The sequence below is a fragment of the Chrysochloris asiatica genome, unplaced genomic scaffold (assembly GCF_000296735.1).
Source record: "Chrysochloris asiatica unplaced genomic scaffold, ChrAsi1.0 scaffold00023, whole genome shotgun sequence".
Classification (NCBI taxonomy): domain Eukaryota; kingdom Metazoa; phylum Chordata; class Mammalia; order Afrosoricida; family Chrysochloridae; genus Chrysochloris; species Chrysochloris asiatica.
In genome coordinates this window covers 7,511,621-7,534,433 of record NW_006408541.1, presented here as the reverse complement: position 1 = coordinate 7,534,433, position 22,813 = coordinate 7,511,621, and the positions used below count along the sequence as shown (strand labels likewise).

Below are 22,813 nucleotides of genomic sequence, written 5' to 3'. Positions count from 1 at the left end.
CACCTGAGGCATCTTATCGCTGGCAGAAGGCGATGGGGAGCTCTCGGCTGGGTACCAGTATGCCCAGGTGCACCATCCCGACAGGCTCTTGGTCGGTGGCCACGATGTCGTATTTGCGAACGATCTGGAACACATGTGCACAAGAAAATCAGAATTAGCTCCTCTGTTCTCCTGCTTGGTGGCGGCGCACAGAACACGGGGATTATGGAAATGCAGTCTGAACACTTTACCCAGCAAAGAGCCAAGTGGAGCTGGAGCTCAGCTAATCGGCGGCCGACGCACATTCGTTTTCCAATGCCAAACGGTAGGTGTGCAAAGGGATTGATCTTCTTCTCTTGAAGCCAACGTTCAGGCCTAAACTGACTTGGCTCTTCGAAATTGTCTTCATTGGACCCCAACACCTGGGTGTTTAGCGTCAACACTGTCTAGAAACACACAGAAATACACAGCTCTTGAACAGACCAGAAGAGAACTTTTGAACAACAAAATTGACCAAAGTGATTACCTTGCAAATGTAAGAGTCACCCATGAATGTGTAATAGGGGGACTGCCATCATGTATGGCATGCTTACCATGTAGCACCAAGAACCTGAAGATTCTACATCGCATCCTCACCACAACCCCATGTGCTTGGTCTGCTTACTCTCCCCATTTTACAGATGAGGAAGTTGAGGCTCAGAGGTCATGCAACCCACTTGAGGCTCCACAGACTAAGATGAAATTGAAGCCAGGTCTTTGTCCCCATAGTCCCTTATTCCTAATAGGATGCTATAAACTCAAGTCTCAAAGCAAATGCTCTCCTGGTAACAGTTTTAGGGAGTTCTGATGACTACTTAGAAATTGCACTTTTCAAAGCTTTATAAGATACAAATGGGAGTTCTGGTAGTGACGCTGCAGGATAATGCTCTGGACTTCAAGATCAATTTGAACCTTAAAGTTGGCAGTTCAAACCCTCCACCTGCTCCTCAGAAACCCTATATAGGGTCGTTGTGAGTTGGAATTGACTTGACGACACTTAACAACGACATAAGGTAGAAACACACAAATATACTTACTCCTTTAGGTAAAACGTATTCACCCAGAACAGTTGCCTTGTCAAGAGTCCGAGTTGTGAATGGCACACTTGGAGTGAGCCTGAAAGAAAAACAAAACACAAAGAAGAGGTGAAACTGAGATGTGAAGGTAGGTACGGACCACAATCCGGTTTTTGTGCTAATGTGAATGTAGACTCTGGTTGAATAAATAACTAGTTCTGGTGTGGCGCTATGGGTTAATGTGCCGGACTCTGTAATGTTGGTTTGAACTGCAAGGTAGGTGGTTCAAGCTCACCAGCTGCTCATAGGAAACCTTTTACAGAGTCGCTATGGGTCAGAACTGACTCAATGGCACTTAACAACAGCAGCGTACATGTTTAGATTCCAAAAGACCGTATGATCACAACTCTTCATGAAAATGCTTCTTCCTGATATTCCCCTCGTTCCATTTTCTTATCTTATTGCATTGGTTAAGCCTTCACTGGTGGTGGTGGTGGTGTGCCGTGGAGTCAGTTCTGACTCATCACGACCCTGTATAGGGTTTATGAGGCTGTAAATCTTTACGGGAGCAGAAAGCCTCATCTTTCTCCCATGGAACAGCTGGTAGTTTCAAACTGCTGACCAGGTTAGCAGCCTGACTCGTAACCACTACGCTACCAGAGCTCCTTTACTACCTACTGTCAACTCCGTGTTACGGCAACTGCATGTGGTAGGGTAGAGCTGTTCAATAGGGTATTCTCAGCTGTAATCCTTATGCAAGATCACCAGACCTTCTGAAACACCACTGGGCAGGTTCAAACCCTAACTGTATGTTACTTGTTGTTGTTAAGGGTTGTGGAGTTGGTTTCGACTCATAGTGACCCTGTATACAGTTTTCAAGGAGCAGCTGGTGAGCTTGAACCACCAACGTTGCAGTCCAGCACATGAACCCGCAGCACCACACCAGAACTCCAACTTCAGGTTAGTAGTCAGTGCAAATTCATTGAATCACCCAGGGACCTAAACCTCTACTGCATGACTAATTGTTGTTGTTGTTAAGTGCCGTGGAGTCAGTTCCTTATACAGGGTTTCCGAGGCTGTAAATCTTTACGGGAGCAGAAAGTCTCATCTTTCTCCCGCAGCACAGCTGGTAGTTTCGAACTGCTGACCCTGAGGTTAGCAGCTTGATTCGTAACTACTATGCTACCAGAACTCCTTGTTAATAGCAGTTTTCCTTTGTCTCATTCCAGACTTTAATATATGTTTTTGTTTGTCATATTTTACCCTGAAGCCCCGATGTTGGTTCTAGGGTTTTTGCTTATTTGTTGAATCTACCCTTCACAAAGTTCAAGTGACCCCTAGAAGCCAGAACCCTAAGGTCTGTTCTAGTCCCCATGCTCTTTTCTTTGATAAGTGAAATCAATTTCATTCTAAAATCGATTTCATTCTAATCCTAGGATGGTGTGAGTTTTCTTTTCCAGAAAAGAATTTTGAAAGAACATTTTATTCCAGAGATTCAAAAACAAAATGATCTCTGTACCTTATCAAAGATGTCTCTAAGTCTTATCATATAATACTATGTTTCCTTAGCTGAGCTTTCATTTCAGATCCTTCAATCAAGCACCTAACTTTATAACTGGTACTTCCAGCATTCATTAACCAAAACCAAACCAAATCCCTGCTATTGAGGCAATTCCAACTCATGCAATGCCACGCAGGACTTCTGAGACTATACATCTTTACAGGGACAGACAGCCTCATCTTTCTCCCACAGAGCAGCTGGTGGGTTTGAACCACCAGCCTTGAAGCTAGCAGCCCAACACCTATCCCACAGCACTACCAGTGCTCCTGAGAGCATTTATTTGCACCTTAATATTTAATGGTGACTTGCAAGATTTCATAGAATTTCCCCAAGTGATTTAGGAAACATGTTACAGAAAACACACATATTCTAGGGTCCCTTTTCTGCAGCTTCCTAAATATTTATGAATCAACTGTGGGGGTTGTCCATGGGTGGGGGCCACCACGTGATGCCTTTTAGAGGATAATTTTCAGACAGATTCATATTGACTTCGGAGTATGTTCTTACCTCATAGATTCTTTCAAACAGGCTTTTAAATATGGCATATTTCTCAAATCCTCTGCCTGTGGCATCTGGTTCTCAGGAAGTACTGTTTGAATTTCTTCACGAAGTTTTTGTTGTACTTGGGGATTTCGGGATAAATTGTAGAGAATCCACATTAAGCTGTTAGCCGTCTGGAAGGCAAATGGACACACTTTTAAGATTCTGCAATGAAATTGACTTAACCTAGTATCAGCTGAACAAAAACTGATGACTAGCACCTTGTTCTGCAAAGCTATTGGTGATACTTTTTCACATGTGCCTTGAAGAAATCCAATAGACAAGAAGTAGATTTATTTAGAAAATATATCAGGTAAGGATAGCTCTTTTACCAAAGGAATCAAAATAGATTTCTTTAGATAACCTTAGGACACATACAATCAAGTTGGAAACAAAACTTGCTTGAGCACAAATGTTGTTAAGTGTCATCGAGTCCGTTCTGACTCATAGTGGCCCCGTATAGGGGTTCTGAGGAGCAGCTGGTGAGCTTGAACCATTGACCTTTCAGTCCAGCGTATTAGCCACACCAGGACTCAGAAGGAGTATTGTCAAGCATGACTTTTATTTTACAGTAAACTTGCACAAGAAACTGCCTTACGCAAGTTTAAAAGAAAGATCATTTTGTCCCATCCTCAAAAATTACCACAAAAATAAAAAGGCAACATCTCCACTTGGTGTTCTAGCCACTGCAAAAGAATGCAGGAAGATGGCAACCCTAAAATAAGACGTTCGAGTATCGAGTTGAGAATGTCAAGGAACTGGCTCCGGTTTCTGACAAAGGCCTGTGTTCCTTTTAAGTGGCACCCTTAGCTTCCTTTCCAAAGACAATGGGAAGCAGACAGTGGAGCTTTTAGCTCTGTAATAATATTCACCACTCGTCATCTGGCACATTTGTTTTTCTGGGCCCGTTTTAGCTCATTTAAACCAACTCTTCCCCCTGGAAATCGTCAGACATGAAGACGCTTTTGCTCTGTGCCATGTGCCACTCATGCAATCCAGCCAAGTGCAAGATGTTGCTGAACCAACCATGTGTATTATTTTTGGAGGAATATGCTTACAAGGCCCGTTTGTTCCTGTCAGAGGATCAGTGGCCTCGACTACAAATAAACTGTGCCCCCCGCATCATGACAGAAGTGCAATTGACAAAACAGGAAGAGGGTGTAGCCACCAAATTAGATACACGTTCACATTTCTCTGATTTTCCAAATGTGCTTTTCAGAATAGGCAGGATTAAAAAAGAAACAGATTTTCAGTCGATCAATGGGTGCCTCACCGCAAGTACCAAATAGAGTTTCCATAATGCAGATAACTGTAGCCTTCACCAAAGTCATGTAAGACAGTCTGGGCTTCTTAGGACAACAGCCGGAGGGGTTGATGGGAGACTGGAGGGGAAGTGGCCTGGGAAACCTCAGGGGCATAAACTATCCTGGCTTGACCTCTGTGTTGGAGGCAGTGGACCTTGCAATGGCCCATCTGGCTTACATCCTCCACCCAGCGTCCACGTTTCAGAACATCTATTTGATTAGGTTACACCTCTGCTTAGATACCTCCAGAAGCTTCCATAACAGGGATAAAAGAATCCAAATGTTTTTCCAAGGCTTTCAAAGCCCTAGTTAATACGGCCCATCTAACTCTCTAATCTTACCTCTACCACACTGGCCCCTTGTCCAGCTACATTCCTCCTTCTTCTGCCCCAGGAGAAGTACGCTCTCTCCCTGCCTCTACTGCTCTTCTGCCTCCAGATCCTCATATGGCTGCTTCCTTCTCATTTCAAAGTCAGCTCTACTACCACTTCCTCAGAGAGGGGACCATCCCTCCATCTCCATTCCTCTCTATTCCCTACCACCGTCTGAAATGTTCACACAGTTTGTTTCCATGACAATTTTCTCTCTTCTCCAAGAAATCAAACAACGTATTGCATTGGGCAAATCTGCTGCAAAAGATCTTTCTAAAGTGTTCAAGAGCAAAAATGTCAGTTTGAGGACTAAGGTGTGCCTGGCCCAAACCATGGTATTTTCAGTAACATCATATGCATGTGAAATAAGTGAATAAGGAAGTGAATAAGGAAGACTGTAGAAAAACTGATGCATTTGAGCTATGGTGATGGAGATGAATATGTAAGGTACCATGGGCTGCCAAAAGAACAAACAAATCTGTGTTGGAAGAAGTGCAGCCAGAATGCTCCTTAGAAACCAAGATGGCCAGACTTCATCTCTTATACTTAGGACATATCATGAGGAGGGACCAGGCCCCAGAGAAAGACTTCATGCTTGGTAAAGTGGAGGGTCAGAGAAATAGAAGATGAAGACCCCCTGAGATGGATTGGCACAGTGGTAGCAACAATGTGCTCTAGCATAACAGTGATTGTGTGGATGTCCCAGGACCAGGAGGTGTTTTGCTCTGTTGTATTAGGGTCGCTGTGGGTCAGAACTGACTCAATGGTATCTAATAGCAACCAACACTGGTCCGTAGGCTCCATGGGGATGAGAACCTTTGTTTCTGGTTCACAGTGGTTTTCCAGCACCTGGAACAATGCCTGGCATACAGTAGGCACTCAACAGTTGCTGAATTTTCTAACCTATTCAATAAAGGTTTATTTGAGCACCTACAATATGCCAGATATTGTTTTAGGTTCTGAGAAGCTGTCAGTGGAAAGCACTAAATCACTAACCTCGTGGAACTCTGATTTCAGTTGGGGGAGAAAGAAGAACAGGCAAAACATCACTTTTATCATTCTGGGAGCCTCTAGGGATTCAGGAATCCAATAGGAAAGTGACCTAAAATGAATCAAGAGCCTTGTTGTTGTTGTTGCAAAGTGCCGTCGAGTCGGTTCCGACCCATAGCGATCCTGTTTTTATGTAGAAAAAACTCTCCTTTTTCTCCAAACAGGAAACACTGGAGAAGTGGGAAAGAAATGAACTGGTATATATTCTGATGAATGAATATCAATTGGATGTAATGTTGGGCCTCTGAGAAATACACATGTGTGCCACTCCGGTGATAGCTTGAAAAATGCGTCAATTACACCCATGCAAACTTTTATGTTGGTGTCTGGGTTTGGGTTTGGCTACCCTAAGAATCTACTAGGACTTTCAACCACATTGGACACAGAATTTTGATATTTAAAAGAAACTGTTTAATTGACATTAAAGTCAAGTTTTCCAAACTCACAATTTTAAGCAGAAAAAAACAAAACTATCAGATTGGCAGATTCCTTCAATATTTTGATGGTAAGTAACAGGCACAGTCAGGCAGCAAGTCTGTAGTACTTAAAACATAATCACATCCTATTGTTTTAAATCTACATGATCTGTCCTGGCAAGGAGCTCTGGTAGCACAGTGGTTATGAATCGGGCTGCGAACCTCAAGGTCAGCAGTTCAAAACTACCAGCTGCTCCATGGGAGAAAGATGAGGCTTTCTGCTCCCATAAAGATTAACAGCCTCAGAAACCCTGTACAGGGTCGCTATGAGTTGGAACCGACTCCACAGCACATCACAACAACAACAACATTGTTTTAAATCTAGATGATCTGTCCTGGCAGTGTTTGAAACCTCACAGCATCTGAATTCCCACAACTGTTCCTAAGTTTCTCCCAGCACTGATCATCTTCTGCACTGGGTTTTGGAGTCCCTGGATTGGTGCAAATGTTTGGCTGTTAACTGAAAGGTTGGAGGTTCAAGTCCACACTGAGGTACCTCAGCAAAAAGGCCTGGTGATTTACTTAAAAAAACTCAATCATTGAAAGGACTATGGACATAGTTCTACTCTGACCCCTGTGGGCTTGCTATGAGTTGGAGTTAGCTGTATGGCAGCATTTTAGTTTTTATTATTATTTATTTTTTTTAGTCAGTACACAACAGCAACACTGCTGTCGAGTTGGTACTGACTCCCAGTGAACCGATACAGGGTTTCTAAGATGTGAATCTTTATGGGAGGGGCCAGCCTCATCTTTCTCCCTTGGAGGGGCTGTTGGGTTTGAACCAACAACTCACCTTAATTCTCTTGCTACCACATACCTAGGTGCAAAGACTGAGCTCTGGGTTTCCCATAGTATCTGGGATGCGACCCTCCATTTTTCCTAAATGGCTGTTGTTAAGTGCAGCTGAGTCGGTTCCAACTCATAGCAACCCTGTAAAGGGTTTCCAAGGAGCGGCTGGTGAGCTTGAACCGTCAACCTTGTGGTTCAAACAGACTTTTCAGCCCAGCGCAATAACCAGTAGTACCACACCAGGATTAAGTTGTTGTTGTTGCTAATTGCCATTGAGTCGGTTCTGACCCATGTTGTTGTTAAGTGCCGTGGAGTTGGTGCCGACACACAGTGACCCTGTACAGGGTTTCCGAGGCTGTAAATCTTTATGGGCGCAGAAAGCCTCATCTTTCTCCCACGGAACAGCTGGTAGTTTCGAACTGCTGACCTTCAGGTTCACAGCCCGATCCGTAACCACTACGCTACCTGGGCACCTTTTCTGACCAATAGTGACCCTGTATAGGGTTTCCGAAGAGCAGCTGGTGAGCTTGAACTGCCAACCTTGTGGTTCAAACCAACTTTGCAGTCCGGCACATTAACTCACAGCGCCGCACCAGGACTCCAGGACTAAAATGGTGCTCAGCTAATCCTTGTGGAATGAGTAAATGTGAATGACTATTTAAAACGCATCTTGGAGAAATTGTGTCGACCATTTAGTAAAGTAAAATCAGCTTCGCATTACCGTTTCGACCGCGGCCAGCTGGAGTTCCGTGACCGCCGCGTACAGCTCTTTCTTGGAGAGCCGATTGCGGTGGAAAATATCACAAAGCAAGTCTGCACTAGGCGTTTGTGAATACTTCTCTAGCTGACTGTTGACGGACGATTTGACTGTTGGAAGAGAAAAGTGTGGAGAACATTAGTCAGAAATTAAGATGAGGAAAATAGTAAAATAGAGTCTAGATGAAATCCTTCTCACAACATATAAAAGGGTCTTTTCAGGGACACTGACAACAACAACAACAACAAAAGAGCTAAATTACCATCTGATTTAGTCAGTGAAGAGTATGAGAGCCCACAGCAGCTCCCAGGTAGTTCTAATATTGCTAGTTCATACACTATCCTCCGGATGTTGTTGTTGTTGTTAGGTGCCGGCGAGACAGTTCTGACTCATAGCGATCCTATGTAGAGTTTCCGAGGCTGTAGATCTTTGTGGGAGCAGAAAGCCTCATCTTTGTCCTGAGAAGCAGCTGGTGGGTTTGAGCTGTCAATGTTGTGATTAGCAGTCCAGTCCTTATTCTACAGTACCATCAACGTTCCCACCCATGGGTTATCAAGAGCGTCCAGTATAGAAGCAAGAAACCGTGGGGGCACAATGGTTAACACTCAGCTGCTAAACAAAAGGTGGGCTCTTTAGGAGTAAGCTCTGATTATCCGCTCTTCTAAAGATTACAGCCAAGAAAACCCCATGGGACAGCTCCATCCTGTCACATAGCTTACCATGAGCCCAATCCCATGGCTCCCAACAAACAACTAGAGAACAGCATGAAAGGAGGTGGTGAGCTCTGGGTAGCATCAGAACTAGGACGTCACCTGAGTGAGCCACAAATATAGGCAAAGAAATGTTTGGCTCTCAAATTCTGACAAGAAAGGAGAGGAGAACCCCCCCCCCCCATTATGTTACTAAAGACACATATGCACACGCACTTGCATTCATGCAAACACATACATGCAAGTACATGACCCATGCATACTGACAATAATGTAAACTTTTTAAAAATGAATAAAGTACATCGAGGCATGTGTCTCTCCCTCTCTCTCCAACCTGCTATGCAAACAACCCTCAAATTAACTGTAGTGATGCTGATGGTAATAGTGGTGATGGTGGTGATACGATGGTGATAATGGTGGTGATGGTAATGATGATGGTGGTGATGGCGATGATGTTGGATGGTAGTGATGGTAGTGGTGATGATGACGATATGGTGGCAATGGTGATGATGATGGTAGGATGGTGGTGATGATATGATGGTGATGATGGTGATATGATGATGGTGATGGTAATTGCAGTGATGGTAGTGATGATGGTGATATGATGGTAGGATGGTAGTGATGGTGGTGATATGATGGCGGTGATGATGGTGATATGATGGTGAGAATGGTGATGGTGGTGATAGTGGTAATGGTGGTGATACACTGTGGTAGGTGTTATTATTATTACTAGTCCATTTTAGAGACAAAGCAACTGAGCATAAGAAAGTGACATCACACTGGACCCTCCACACCCAGTGAAAGAACTGGGTCATGAGTCAGGTATTTCTGACTGCAAAGCTCTGACTTTGAATCCTTCCTAGTCTCTAAAGAAGATGACAAAAATCCATTCTCTGCCTTTCCCTTAGGTTTCCTTTACATGAGGATAATCCCCAAATTTATGTGTTTACAGAGCCCAAGAGAATCATCTGGAGCACCCCCATTGTAAATCAAGGTGGTCAGTGCAGAGAGCTCCTTCCGGCCTTCCACAGCATCCAGGACAACAGGAGTCCTGCAGGGAGGGTGTGTGGTCAGTATGGGGGTGGCCACTCTTACCTGATTTGAAAATGGTGTCCCAGGCCTGCGTGTGGGCCTGCCAGACCCTGGTGTTGAGGCTCTTGTGCAACTCCACCGGGGTGACCATCATCTTCCCAAACATACTCATCATCTGTGAGGAAAACAATTGACTGTGTGTTCTAAGTCCTCAGTCTCCCAAAGACGATTTCCAGTAGGGAGTAGGGACATTCCAAATAGCGCCAATCTCTGCATCCCTAAAGGAGCCTCGGTGGCACTCTGGGGTAGGCACTGGGCTACTCAAGGTGAGCAGTTCAAACCTACCAGCCACTCCTGGGGTGGGGAAAGATGAAACCACCTGCCCCTATTGAGCTTTACAGTCTCAGAACCCTACATTGTTTCGCTAAGAGTCTAAATCAATTTGATGTCCAAAGGTATTTGCACCTCAAAAGACAAGACACCAAAGGAATCACCCTGGCTTTGCTGCACTTTTCTGGAAGCAGTACCTACTCTCTGGCTTCACCCTGTTGCTGTTGTTGTTGTTGTTAAATGCCATCGAGTCTATTACCACTCACAGTGACCCTGTATAGGGTGTCTGAGGCTGGACATCTTTACGGAAATAGAAAGCCTCATCAGTCTGCAATGGAGAAGCTCGTGGATTCAAACGCTGACCTTATGGTTCACAGTCCAGTGTTTATCCTTATTTAGAGTGCAGTCTAGAGCCACCACGCTCCTGACTTCACCCGATTCCCCGGAAATAGGAAAATTGTGATTTTCTACTGGATTTCTTTGGTCTAAATTTTAAATTAAAAAATTAAAACTATAACTTTCATACTTACTTCAATTTCCAAGAATTCCCAGACTGCAGTCAATTGTAAATATTAGTATAATTCCTATACCGATTTCACAGTTTCTATCATATCCACATAAAACTCAAATCTTTTTTTGAAAATTACAATTTGAAAATTTCAAATTCTTTTAAACCAAATTTTTAACCAACCAGCCTTGAAATGAGTACTTTCTTGACCTTACCTAAGCAAGAAATAACAGGTTTGTTCTTTTATGTATACATACATGTGCATAGATACATTAGACTATGGACTTCCTCTTTTTCTCTGACCCTCCACCTTATGGAAATACTGTGATGCCAATGGTTACATTCTCAACTATAGAACATCAGTCAGGAAACTCGTCTACTAAAGGTGGTGCTTACTGTTTTGATAGCCACAATGAAGTTCAAAGCTTCATCCCCTGAGTTCTTCTGAAGCAGTCCAAATCTCTTCCCATACAACAGAAAGCAGATACCTGTTATTTAAAATAATCACCAATGTTATATAATGACACTGCCCCCCGAAGTCTGTGATGTTAAAAGATTTATTCTGTTGCTCATTTAAAAAAGAGAAGAAAAGGTGGTCTTTGCTAAGAAAAATTCAGAATCCCAAGAACATAGATGAGTCAGAGAGAAGAGAGGTAATCTGTCCTCCGTTTCTAGAAATGACCTCCAGTTCCCATGAATCATCCCCTCAGAACCTCCTGGTCAGAGATGGACAATCCTTAGTCATTTCAGTGACAAAGAAGAGACGTGGGGCAGGAACAAGGGAACCCTTGAATCAGGGTGATGCTGTGTCTGCCCGGAACCCAGCTATGATGTTGGAGCCATTCAATGGATTCTATTGCTTTAATGGTGGCTGGTAGGGAAGCCATTTATGAGAGGAAAGAAAGAAAAGCCAACAATTAATTCTGCGCATTCACCATATAAGGAAGGAGTTCCGGAGTTGCAAAGTTGCTAAGTACTTGGCTGATACCTGAGAGGCTGATGGTTCAAACCTATCTGATGGCTCCACAAGAGAAAGACCTGGAATCTAGAAAACTCTATTTATTATTATTGTTAGGTGCCATCGAGTCGGTACCGACTCATAGCGACCTTATGCACAGCAGAACGAACCATTGCCCGATCCTGGGCCAACCTCACTACTGTTGCCACGCTTGAGCCCATCGATGCTGCCACTTGGCCAATCCATCTCGTTGGGGGGCCTTCCTCTTTTTCTCTGACCCTCCACCTTACCAAACATGATATCCTTCTCCAGTGGCTGATCCCTCCTGACAATATGGCCGAAGTATGAGAGACCGAGTTTGGCCATCTTGGCCTCCAAGGAGCACTCTGGCTGCATTTCTTCCAAAACGGATCTATTGGGTCTTTTGACAGCCCATGGCACTTTCAATATTCTCCTCCAACACCATAACTCAAAAGCATCAATTCTTCTATAGTCTTCCTTATTCACTGTCCGGCTTTCACATGCATATGAGGTTATTGAAAATACCATGGCTTGGGTCAGGTGCACCTTAGTCTTTGCTTTCCAACACTTGAATGAGCCTCTCAGATTGGAAGGCACTCAAAATGTGACTGGGGAAGAGCTGCCTCCTGAAAGTAGAGTTGACCGTGATGATGCGAATGGAGTAAAGACCGTGGGAGAAAAGCCCAAATGAATAGAAACTTAAAATGAAGAGCAACAGCTGTAAACATCCACTGAAAATCGGAACATGGAATGTACGAAGTATGAATCTGGGAAAAGTGAAAGTTGTCAAAAATGAAATGGAACGCATAAACATCGATATCTTAGAAAACCTGATAGTGTGACTGCATTTTGTCACATAGGATCACTATGGGTTGAAAGTAGACCCAACAACATCTTACAGCAATATTCCAACAACATTTACTATCTGCCAGGAACTGAACTAGTACCCTTTTTTGTTTCCATTTCATGAACATATTAACTATGTCTTAACTTTTCGCTTTTTATTTTTGAAACTATTTATAGAAAATCTGAAAGAATAGTACAATAAATACCTACAATTAATGATTACTTCCTCTATGTGTGATTCAATGTGGACGTTTGTGTGTGTGTGTACCGTACCATTTGAAAATAACTTTTAGCTCTCTCCAGACACTTCATGCTTACAGACTTCTGCAGCCACCCCCTAAGATTGAAGCCATTCTCCGGCCTGACTTCTGTGTCATTACCATCCCTGAGAGCATTAGCTTTCGTTCCATGATACATCCGCAGCATACCCTTTGAAAAAGTTCTCCAATTGTCCTCATAATACCTTCTTGGACTCTTTTCTTTTACAACACAGGATCCCCACTAATACCATTTGGTAGGTAGGAGATTAGCTCTCATAGAGCCCCCATAGCACAGCGGTTAAGCTTTCTGCTGCTAATCCAGAGGTTGGCAGTTTGAATCCACCCAGCACCTCCAAGGGAGACAGACCTGGTGATTACGTCTGTAAAGATGACAGCCTGTGGAATCTTATCGGACAGTTGTAGTCTGTTTTGTAAGGTCCCTCTGAGTCAGAATCCATTGAACAACACGCAACAATAAAAATAATTAGCTCTGGATTTACAGAACAGAAGACTGGGGCTGAAAGGATAGATGGTTTCCCACCCCAAAGCTGAGACACGACAGAACCAAGAAGTTTACTACTAATTCCCAGCCTTTTCAATGACATCTGTGTTTCAGTCACCAAACACGGAAATTCCAGTCATTCTTTCAAGGGTTTCCTGTCTGTGTGTTCCACTGGGGGTGGTGTGGGGGAAGGAGGGGTCGGGGGCTGTGGAGGAGGGTGGTGACTCTGGGTGTCATACAAACAAAAATGTTAAAAAAAAAAAAAATTGATCAGTGTTTTCATCATCTTTTATTTCTACCAGTGATTCTGACCTTGACTTTATGATATAATTGTTAAGTTTTCCTTCAAAGAAAAACTTCAGTAAACCAACTAATTTTTCTTTTTTAAAGCAAGTTAACTAAATAGGAGAGGTATTATCACAGAAAAATACTGTGATGTATAAAAGAAAGTTTGAAATTTGGGCAATCATTGTTTCAGAGGTGATGGTTATCTAACCGAAACAAGCATATCAAATGAAGATACTATTTTCTTATTCATGAATGCTTGGGTCTTTCATAGCTAAGCAGCCCACTTGGTACAATCTTCAATAGCACAAATGGTTTTGCTCTTTAATGGGGTGTTGGTGGTATTGCTGATGTGCTGTGAAGCCGGTTACGACTCATAGCGACCCTGTACAGGACTTCTGAGGAGCGACCGGTGGTCTTGAACCACCAACCTTGTGGTTAGTAATCCAGTGCTTATCCTACAGCACCACAACTGGATGCCTGCTGTTTAATAGTGAGTTACAATAATATCACGGCAGCAGCAGAACTGATGCATCGATAAGTTCCAGCATTTCTAAGACACTGCTTGGGAGGGAGCAACTCAGGAGAACTGATTTTCCATTTTGTGGTACACAGTTTGAGTCTGCTGTATGTCTGGACTGTGCAAAAAAAAAAAAAAAAGAATTACACTATTCTTTACACAGGGGTGAGTCTCTTCTGCAATGTCTAACTTTTGTCAAAGTTTGTAATTGTATCATGTGTAGCAGATATTACTAATGGCAGACCCAGCACCCATCTCTTCCCTACAGTTTTGTGGAGAATAACCATCATCTGTCAGTCTTCAGGCAATAAATCAAGATGGGTGTTAAATCCTGATGGAAACTCATTTCCTGATTTCCCAGCCTGCCTTGTAGCAGCCGGAGTAGCTACAACACCCAGATACAGCCAGTGGAACTTAAAAGGAAGCATCCTTTTGCTTTCTTGGTAGAGGGTGGCCATAAAGCTGACTTGGCTCGTTCCTCTCACCTTCTTATGTCTACCTGGAAGGCAGAGGTGAGGCCTGGAGACACAGCAGCCATCCTGCAGCAAGTCAGTCAGTCAAGGATGGATGGTCAAAAGGTAGAAAGGACTTGGGTTGTCATCTGTTTCTGAATAAAAGCCCAAGTCCTTACAAGAACCTAAGGCTCTGCCTGATCTGGTACGTGTGACCTTTTTGGCCTGGGCTCCTTTCATACACCCTCCCCCTTGCTCAGCACCACCATTCACACCTGCAGTGCTTCTACTTCTGGCTGTCTGCACATCCTGTTTCTTCTGCCTGGAACCTTTCCACAGATTCCCTTATGGATTACTCCTTTCCTTCCTTTAAGTCTCACCTCAAAGGTCACCTGGCCTAAGAGGCCCTGCCTCACTTCAATACCTCTTTCATAGTCTTCCTTGACTCCTATTCTCCTTTTCTCTACCCCTTGACAGTATGTATTAACCTATGTTGGCTTGCTGGTTGTCACCCGTACTTGAATCTAAGCTTCCCAAAGGCAGGGCGCCACCTGTTTTGTGATCATAGCTCTTAGCACAGTGCCTGACCCATAGAAGGCGTGTAGTGTTTATTCAATGCACAACCCATAGTGGCAGATATTACTGGAGTGCTTTAAAGAGTTGGTCCTAAGGATGTTATGAGCGTTTCACTGCTCAGCATCAGTGTATGGCTATAGAAGGGTCACCAACAGAGTCACATTTCATCAACAAGCTCACTGGCAAGTCAAATGAACAAGATTTGTAGACACTTACTCTCAAATGACCATTTGTTCAGTTCACTGTACAAGTCTTCAATGCGGCCTCTTTCATCACATAGTTCTTCCATCCTACTCATAAAATCGGCCAAGACCTTACAAGAAAGCAAGCACAAAAGATATTTTAAAACCATTAAAGAAAAAAATAATTAAGGTTCTGTAACTGGTGCTGTAGAATAAAGCACTGGACCACAAGGTCAGTTTGAACCACAAGGTTGGTGGTTCAAACCCACCGGCGGCTCTGGGAAACCCAACACAGATTGCTAGAGTCAGAACTGACATGTGACACTTAACAAGACCAACCTAACTTCAAGCTTTGCTATATTCACTTCTTCTGGAATAACACTAGTTCCATCTTTTTCTGGAAGACTCTACCCTACTCCCTAACAGTTTTGCCTGGGTTATTTCCTAAGCATTTCCTGTAACCACCCTGAAGCTTAAGTTTCAGCTTTTGATGTAAAAAACGATTATGGCAATTTAAGAAAAGAAAAGCATTTCTTCCAGGACTTAGAATGGGTTCATTTTGGTTCCATCCCCTGCTGAGAATTTGTTTCTTCACCCTAGATATCCTGAATCAAAATCCACCATTTAACAAGATCCCCAGATGACTTTTATGAAATCTGGCTAAACTGTAGATTCTAATTCAGTGTACAAGTCATCTGGGGATCTGGTTACATGGTAGATTCTAATTCAGTCTATCATGGGTGGAGAGACAAAACCAATCCAAAGCTCTGGTTTCTTCTAATCAGAACAGGAAATAAACCATGGAGGAGGGATGAGCCAAGTGTCTCGGTTGGCACATCTCAGGGACTGTGATGTTATAGCTACTCAGATTTGTCAGTTCCCTGTCTGAGCAAACAAACATCTCCTTACTGGTGGGTGTTATGCTGAACATGTTGGACTTGGAAGCAAAAGAGCTGCACATTCTGGGCCCAGTTCAGTCTCTTTCTGGACCCAGTTCAGTCTTTACATAGCTTTGTTGTGGATTAAATTGTGCCTCCCATCCCAATATAGGTTGTAAATCCTAACTCCTAGGCACTGTGGGTTAATGCCCCAGACTGCAAAGTTGTTTGAACTGCAAGGTCAGTGGTTCAAGCTCACCAGCTGCTCCTTGGAAACCCTATACAGGGTTGCTATGGGTCAGAACCAACTTGAAGGCACTTAACAACAACAAATACCTGTAGTAGGGAGTTCTGGTGTGGTGCTGTAGAATAAGCACTGAACCGCTAATCACAAGGTCATTGGTTCAAATCCACCAGCTGCTCCTGGAAACCCTATACAGGGCTGCAATGAGTTGTAACCTACTCCAGAGCACTTAACGACAACAGACCTGTGCTTATAATCTCTTGTGGGAATGCGTTTTCTTTGTTATGTCAATGAGACAGTATTAGTGTAGTTGTTGTGAAGTGTTGTTGAGTCGGTTCTGACCCATAGCGACCCTGTATAGGGTTTTCCAGGAGCAGCTGGTGAGCTTGAACTGCCGACCTTGCAGTTCAAACTGCTTTGCATTAACCCACAGCGCCACACCAGGACTCCATTAGTGTAGGGTGTGTCAGAAATCAATCTCGTTTGAGATGTAAAAGAGATTTAACTAAAGATCAGTGATGGAGAAGAAAGGTACCAAGCCACAGGAAGATCACCAAAGAAGTCAAGGAATGCAGGGCCTAGGAGTGCTGACAAGAGACAAGATGCTTCCCCAGAACCCACTGAGAAAGTCCTGCTCTGGAGCTGGTAACCTGGATTCAGACTTCTAGCCTCCTAAATTGTGAGAAAATAAATGTTTGTTTCTCAAAGCTACCCCCTTGTGGTATTTATCTTACAACAACTCTGGAGAACTAAGATAGGATTTCAGACCTTCAGAAAGTCTCCTAGTACCAATTTCAGAAACCAGGGATTTCTAGGACCAATGCCCCATGCTTAATGAGGCTTGTATAACACCAACGGGGTCCTGGTGGTGCAGTGGAGAAGCACTTGGTGCTAACTGAAAGATTGGTGGTTTAGATGCACTGGACACTGGTCAGAAGAAAGAGGAGACAGCCTGCTCCCATCAAGTTTGACAGTATTAGAAATCTTGTAGACAGTTCCACTCTGTCTACAGGGTCAACTTGATGGCTGTGAGTTTTGGTTTGGATCTAGTATACAGTGTGGTGCTGTGGGCTAATGAGCCAGATTGCAAAGCTGTTTGAACTGCAAAGTCGCGGTTCAAGCTCACCAGCAGCTTCTTGGAAACCCTATACAGGGTTGCTATGGGTCGGAACCGACTTGATGGCGCTAAACAACAACAACACACATAGAGTTTATGTGCATTATCTTTGTTGATCCTCACAACCCTGTACTATCATTGTTTCCATTTCTTATGTAACAAAGGAGAACATACAGACTTATAGAAGTTAAGTTACTTGCCTACAGCTGATGAGTGTGTAAGCCGGGGCCTGAAAGAAGGCATGTGGGACTCCAAAGCCCATGCATGTAACCAATGGGCATTTTTCATTTGTTGTTATTATGTGCTGCGGAGTCGGTTCTGACTCATAGCAACCCTGCATAGGGTTTCCGAGGCTGTAAATCATTACGGTAGCAGAAAGCATCATCTTTCTCCTGTGGAATAGCTGGTAGTTTCGAATTGCTGACCGTGAGATTAGCAGCCCGATTCGTAACTACTACACTCCTAGAGCCCGCTGTTAAGTATTGTTCAGTGTAGTCAAGTCTGTACCAACTCATAACAGCCCCGTTTTTATGGTTTCCAAGGTTGTAAATCTTTGTGGGAGCAGAAAGTCCCATTTTTCTCCTATGGAGCAGTTGGTAGACTCGAACCACCAACCTTGTGGTTGGCAGTCCAGTGTTTGTCCTACAGAGCCAACACACTCCCTGTTTGCCCATTGTTGTTGTTGTTAAGTGCCATCCAGTACATTCCAAAGTGCCATCCAGTACATTCCCACTCATAGTGACCCTGTGGGGCTTCCAAGGAGTGGCTGGTGGGTTTGAATCACTGACCTTGTGGTTAGCAGTCCAGTGCTGCTTCTACAGGGCCACATCAGGACTCATTTGTTCATAGAGTCCTTTAAAAAGTCCTGTGAACATACTGATGTTAATAATGGAACAACTTAAAGTGAGAGAAGAGGTAGGTGGGAACTCTTTTTATTTCTGCGTAATTTTTTTTAATAAATCCAGAACTACTGTAAAAGTAGAGTTTATTTAAAAATCTAGGGTTTTACATTTTTTTAAAAAAATGGAATTCCTACTACTCTCTTAAAAATCAAAGTAACTAAAGACCTGGTCACATTTGGACCCATTTTCCTAGGTGACAGCCTTGTTGGCATCTAGGATACACACTGGACTGCTAACCTCAAGGTTAGCAGTTCAAACACACCAGTCACTCCAAAGGAGAAAAATGAGGCTTTCTGTCCTGTAAATATGATTTACAGCCTCGGAAACCGTAGACATTTTCTCCTACCTTCTCTGGTTTGCAGTCCCCTATTCATCCTGTAAAACCCAGCTCAAATGATGTCGTCTAAAATGTTCTAAGGAATATCTCATTTAATCTTCATAGCTGATTTCTGGTGGAGGAATTTTTACTCTCATTTTGCAGATTGGAAAACTGATGCTCACATAGTTAGTGGATGGAAAGAAACCACCCCAGTCCCTGAAAAAACAAACCCAGTGCCATCAAGTCAATGCAGACTCGCAGTGACCCCCCAGAATTGCTTCCTGGAGTGTCTGAGGTTGTGAAGCATTATGACAACAGACTGCTCATCTTTCTTCCAGGGAGACTGGTGGGTTCAAACCTCCAACCATCTGGTTATCAGCCCAACTCAAATCTAAGATTATAGAGTACCAAACTATGTGCTTATAACTCTCCTCTCATTAAAAACTGGGTGAGAGAGGGAGAAATAAAGATGGGGGGATGTGGGAGGGGGTGGAGGGAATATGAATTGGGATGGGGAGAGAGGGATGCCTCCTTGAATCCATCCAATCACCTGCTTCTCCCTCTGTACTTTGTAGTTGTTGCTCAAAGATTCATAAGCCTCTGGTAGGATCAGCATTGTATTGCAAACCACAAGACCATCAGTTCAAACCCACAAGCTGCTCCTCGGAAACCCCATATACAGGGTCACTATGAGTCCAAACCGACTCAATGGCACTTAACAACAACAAAATCTGCAAGAGGGACTCCTAGTCTGGTGCTGCAGGATAAGCACTGGATTACTAACCACAAGGTCAGTACTTCAAACCCATCAGCCACTCTTCAAAAACCCTATACAGGGCCATGAGTTGGAACTGACTTGATGGTATTTAAGTAGAGTAAGCACTGGACCAAAAGGTCAGTTTGAACTGCTATGTCAGCTGTTCAAATCCACCAGCTGCTCTTTGGAAACCCTATACTATGTGTTGAAACAGACTTGAGGGCACTTAACAACAACACCCCAAGAGATTCTGGAAAGCTGGCCCTGGCCTGCAAACCTCATTGGTTTTGTTGTCCAGCTTCATAATTTCCACTGGTTTCATTAATTTCTTCTGAAAGGCACTTCGGACCCTTTGCCAATCTTCTCCTTCCCTGGGGAGCCAAACAGAATGACAGTTGGAACAAACTGAAAACAAGAGCAAGGATCCCCCCAACTCCGCAACACCATCACCTATGTAACCAAGCGGAAGCGAAACTGTGTGCCAAGAAGATTGGCAAAATCTTGACTTTGGGGATGGTTTGCCAAGGAGGATGGGAAAGTACCTTTCTTCCACTGAGAGATTGTACCGGGAAGGTGAAATCATATCATTTGGATCTAAGGTTTCTGTGGTGCCCTGTCAGGGGTGGGGCTGGAAGGCTGGAGACTTTGAGTCATAGCAGTGAAAGTGAACGTGTGAACAACACTCTCAAACAGCAACCAAGGTGAGTGAGTTCAAACCTTGTCTTCTTTCAACCTAATGGCTTAGGCTTCATATTCACAAACCACCTCAAGTCTAGAATTTGTCTCACTGCCTCCAAATAACAACATACAGACTCAAACTCCTGTTCCCATCAAGTACCTTTATGGCATGTATATGTCCTATGGGTGACCATACAGGGTGTCCCACACCAGGTACTAACTTCTGTTTTTAAACCCCAGTAATAATTACAATTGTAGTGGTTACAAATCGGGCTGTGAACCTTAAGGTCAGCAGTTTGAAACTACCAGCTGTTCCGCGGGAGAAAGAGGAGGCTATCTGTTCCCGTAAAGATTTACAGCCTCGGAAACCCTGTATCGGGTCACTATGAGTCGGAACCGACTCCACGGCACATAACAACAACAACAACAATAATTACAATCAAGGAGCTCTGGTAGCATAGTGGTTACGAGTCGGGCTGCCAACCTCAAGGTCAGCAGTTCAAAACTATCTGCTGTTCCGCAGGAGAAAGATGAGGTGTTCTGCTCCCATAAAGATTTACAGTCTCGGAAACCCTGTGCAGGGTCACTATGAATCGGAACCGACTCCACGGTACTTCACAACAACAACAACAATAATTACAATCTGGTGTGGTGCTACAGAATCAGCACTGGACTGAAGACCACAAGCTCAGCAATCCAAGCCCACCATCTGCTCCTCAGAAACACTATACAGGGTTGCTATGAGTGTGAACTGACTCAACAGTTAGCAACACCACCAAAATTATTATGTGTAGCCCTGGTGTGGCACAGTAGGATAAGCACTGGACTGGTTCAAACCTACCAGCTGCTCTCAGAAACTCTACTATGCAGGGTTGCTATGAGTTGGAACCCATTCCAAGGCATACAACAATTATAATATGAAAAATGCAGCCATTAGGCATTGCAATTTGAGTGTAAACCAAAAGCGCTAACTTGCCCAATGTTAACAATTACAAACCAAGCAATCGTATTGTACTGTGCTGTTTAATCTTTCTGAAATGCAATTTGGCTTCCTCTAATCCCTGCTTTCCAATTATGCCTAGGGACATAACTGACCCTTGGGGGCAGGTCACTGGCAAAAGAAATTCAGTTCTGACAATGGAGCTTTCAAGAGCCCCAGGTCCTGTTGGTTTTAGAGGTTTTTTAGGGATATTTTTGTGTGCCACAAGTTACATAACCCTATTGTGCAATTTTTTAATGAAAGGGTGTGACCCTCTGCTCAGTAGCAAACTAACAAACAAACAAACAAAAACCACACAGGTGTTTGGTGCACTGCACAGCTCTTCACTCAACCCACTCTGGTCTGTGTAAAACTCCCTAACTCCCAAACAAACAAACAAACAAAAACCACACAGGTGTTTGGTGCACTGCACAGCTCTTCACTCAACCCACTCTGGTCTGTGTAAAACTCCCTAACTCCCACCCCATCTCAATTTCCCTGCACATCCTACTGTGCCGCCTGCCCTCACCCCATCACCTGGACTCACAAGATCAGCAGCCCATAAGCCTCCTTGCGGTAGTCTCGATAGGCCTTCCACGGTTTGATCTCCAGCCGCTGCGGATAGGCGCTCTCAGTGCGATACAACTCCTCCAGCAGGCAGGGAGAGCCCAGGTGCACGGAGTCGAAGGAACCCAATTTCATACGGAAAATCTTGCCATACTTCTTGTGGTACTCCGCCTGCAGGGCACAGCGCGGAGTCCGCGTGCATCCTTGGTGGCCACTACAAAGTGGCTCCTGTCTCCCACCTCCGTCCTCCCAGGGGTTCCCGACCGCCACCCGGACACTGGAGCGCAAGGTGCTCTCTGGCTGCGCTTCTCGGGGAGAGCTTGGAGAGCCGCTGGGAAGGCAGAGCAGGGATGGATGAGGGGCGTGGGGCGTAGCAAGGCATTTACCAACGTGTTGTGCTGTTTCTTGAGTCCCCCTTTCCAGAGAATCTCCAGCAGACTGCCCAGTAGAGGCCAACTGGTGGGGCCTGGCAGGGCGGTCGCGTTCTGCGCCTCGCCATGTGTCACCAGTGGGCAAAGGGGCACCTCTCGCGGCCGTGGGGGCGCGCACGCCTTTGAGGGCTCGGGTCTAAGTGATTGTCCAAGGCTGCGCAGCTGCTGCAGGAAAAGGGTCAGGGGGCGGCTGTGGCTGATGGGGAATCTCATAATAGGAATGGGAGGCAGCGCGTGCAAAGTACGAGGACTGGGCAGGACGATGATGCTAAAGAGATGCTGGTGGGATTGTGGGGCTTTCGATTCTGCGAAAGAGAGGCAAAAAGGAGCCCGCAGGTGTGATGGCGAGGGCGATGGAGGGGCGGGAACACGGAGGATGTGGATGAGGGAGTTCGATGCTGCACGGAGTGGCAGCCTCCGGGCGCGGGGTGTTGTACTCTGGGATCGAGCGCCTGCTGGAAGAGAAGGTGTGGGGATGCGGGCTCGCCTGTCCTTCTTCTGCACGTCAGACTTCTAGGATCCGGAGTAGCGAACTGGAGTTGTCACGGAGGAAGACGAGATGCGGCTGTCCCTGCTCTTTGCTCGACTGCTCCCCATCGCTCGGGTCCGGGGACCATGCATTTATGGAAACGGGGCAGGCTCGTGATGGCCAATGAGAACGCTGAAGTGGGGAGCAATGGGTGCAGGCTGGCCAGGCCACCAAGGTCGTGGGACGGGGGTTGGAGGGGTGGGGAAGAAGGTGGGAGATTGCAAAAGGATGGAGTCAGCGAGGTGAGCGAGGGCATTCGCGCCTCTGGTGACCGGCAGGAGCGCTCGGGCTCCACCCCGGAGATAACCCCCGGGAGGCTGGCCGCGCCTAGGGGTCAGCGAGTGTGAG

The 22,813-nt window shown here is 44.8% G+C and overlaps 1 protein-coding gene across 2 annotated transcripts; it reads right to left on the bottom strand.

Annotated features, from left to right (window-relative positions):
• LOC102840028 (1,25-dihydroxyvitamin D(3) 24-hydroxylase, mitochondrial-like) lies at positions 1–22,149 on the bottom strand. 2 transcript variants are annotated; one of them, XM_006839168.1, is made up of 11 exons: positions 21,892–22,149; positions 21,486–21,676; positions 19,559–19,652; positions 15,099–15,195; positions 10,859–10,950; positions 9,688–9,799; positions 7,847–7,992; positions 3,103–3,269; positions 1,056–1,134; positions 231–425; positions 1–124 (listed from the first exon to the last, which is right to left on the bottom strand). In XM_006839168.1, exons 1-11 carry the CDS (start codon positions 22,147–22,149, stop codon positions 14–16), a joined length of 1,542 nt encoding a protein of 513 aa, XP_006839231.1. In that variant the 3' UTR covers positions 1–13. The 2 variants fall into 2 exon arrangements, with proteins under 2 accessions (XP_006839231.1, XP_006839232.1); XM_006839169.1 differs by lacking the exon at positions 231–425.
• Positions 22,150–22,813: the final 664 nt, after the last annotated feature.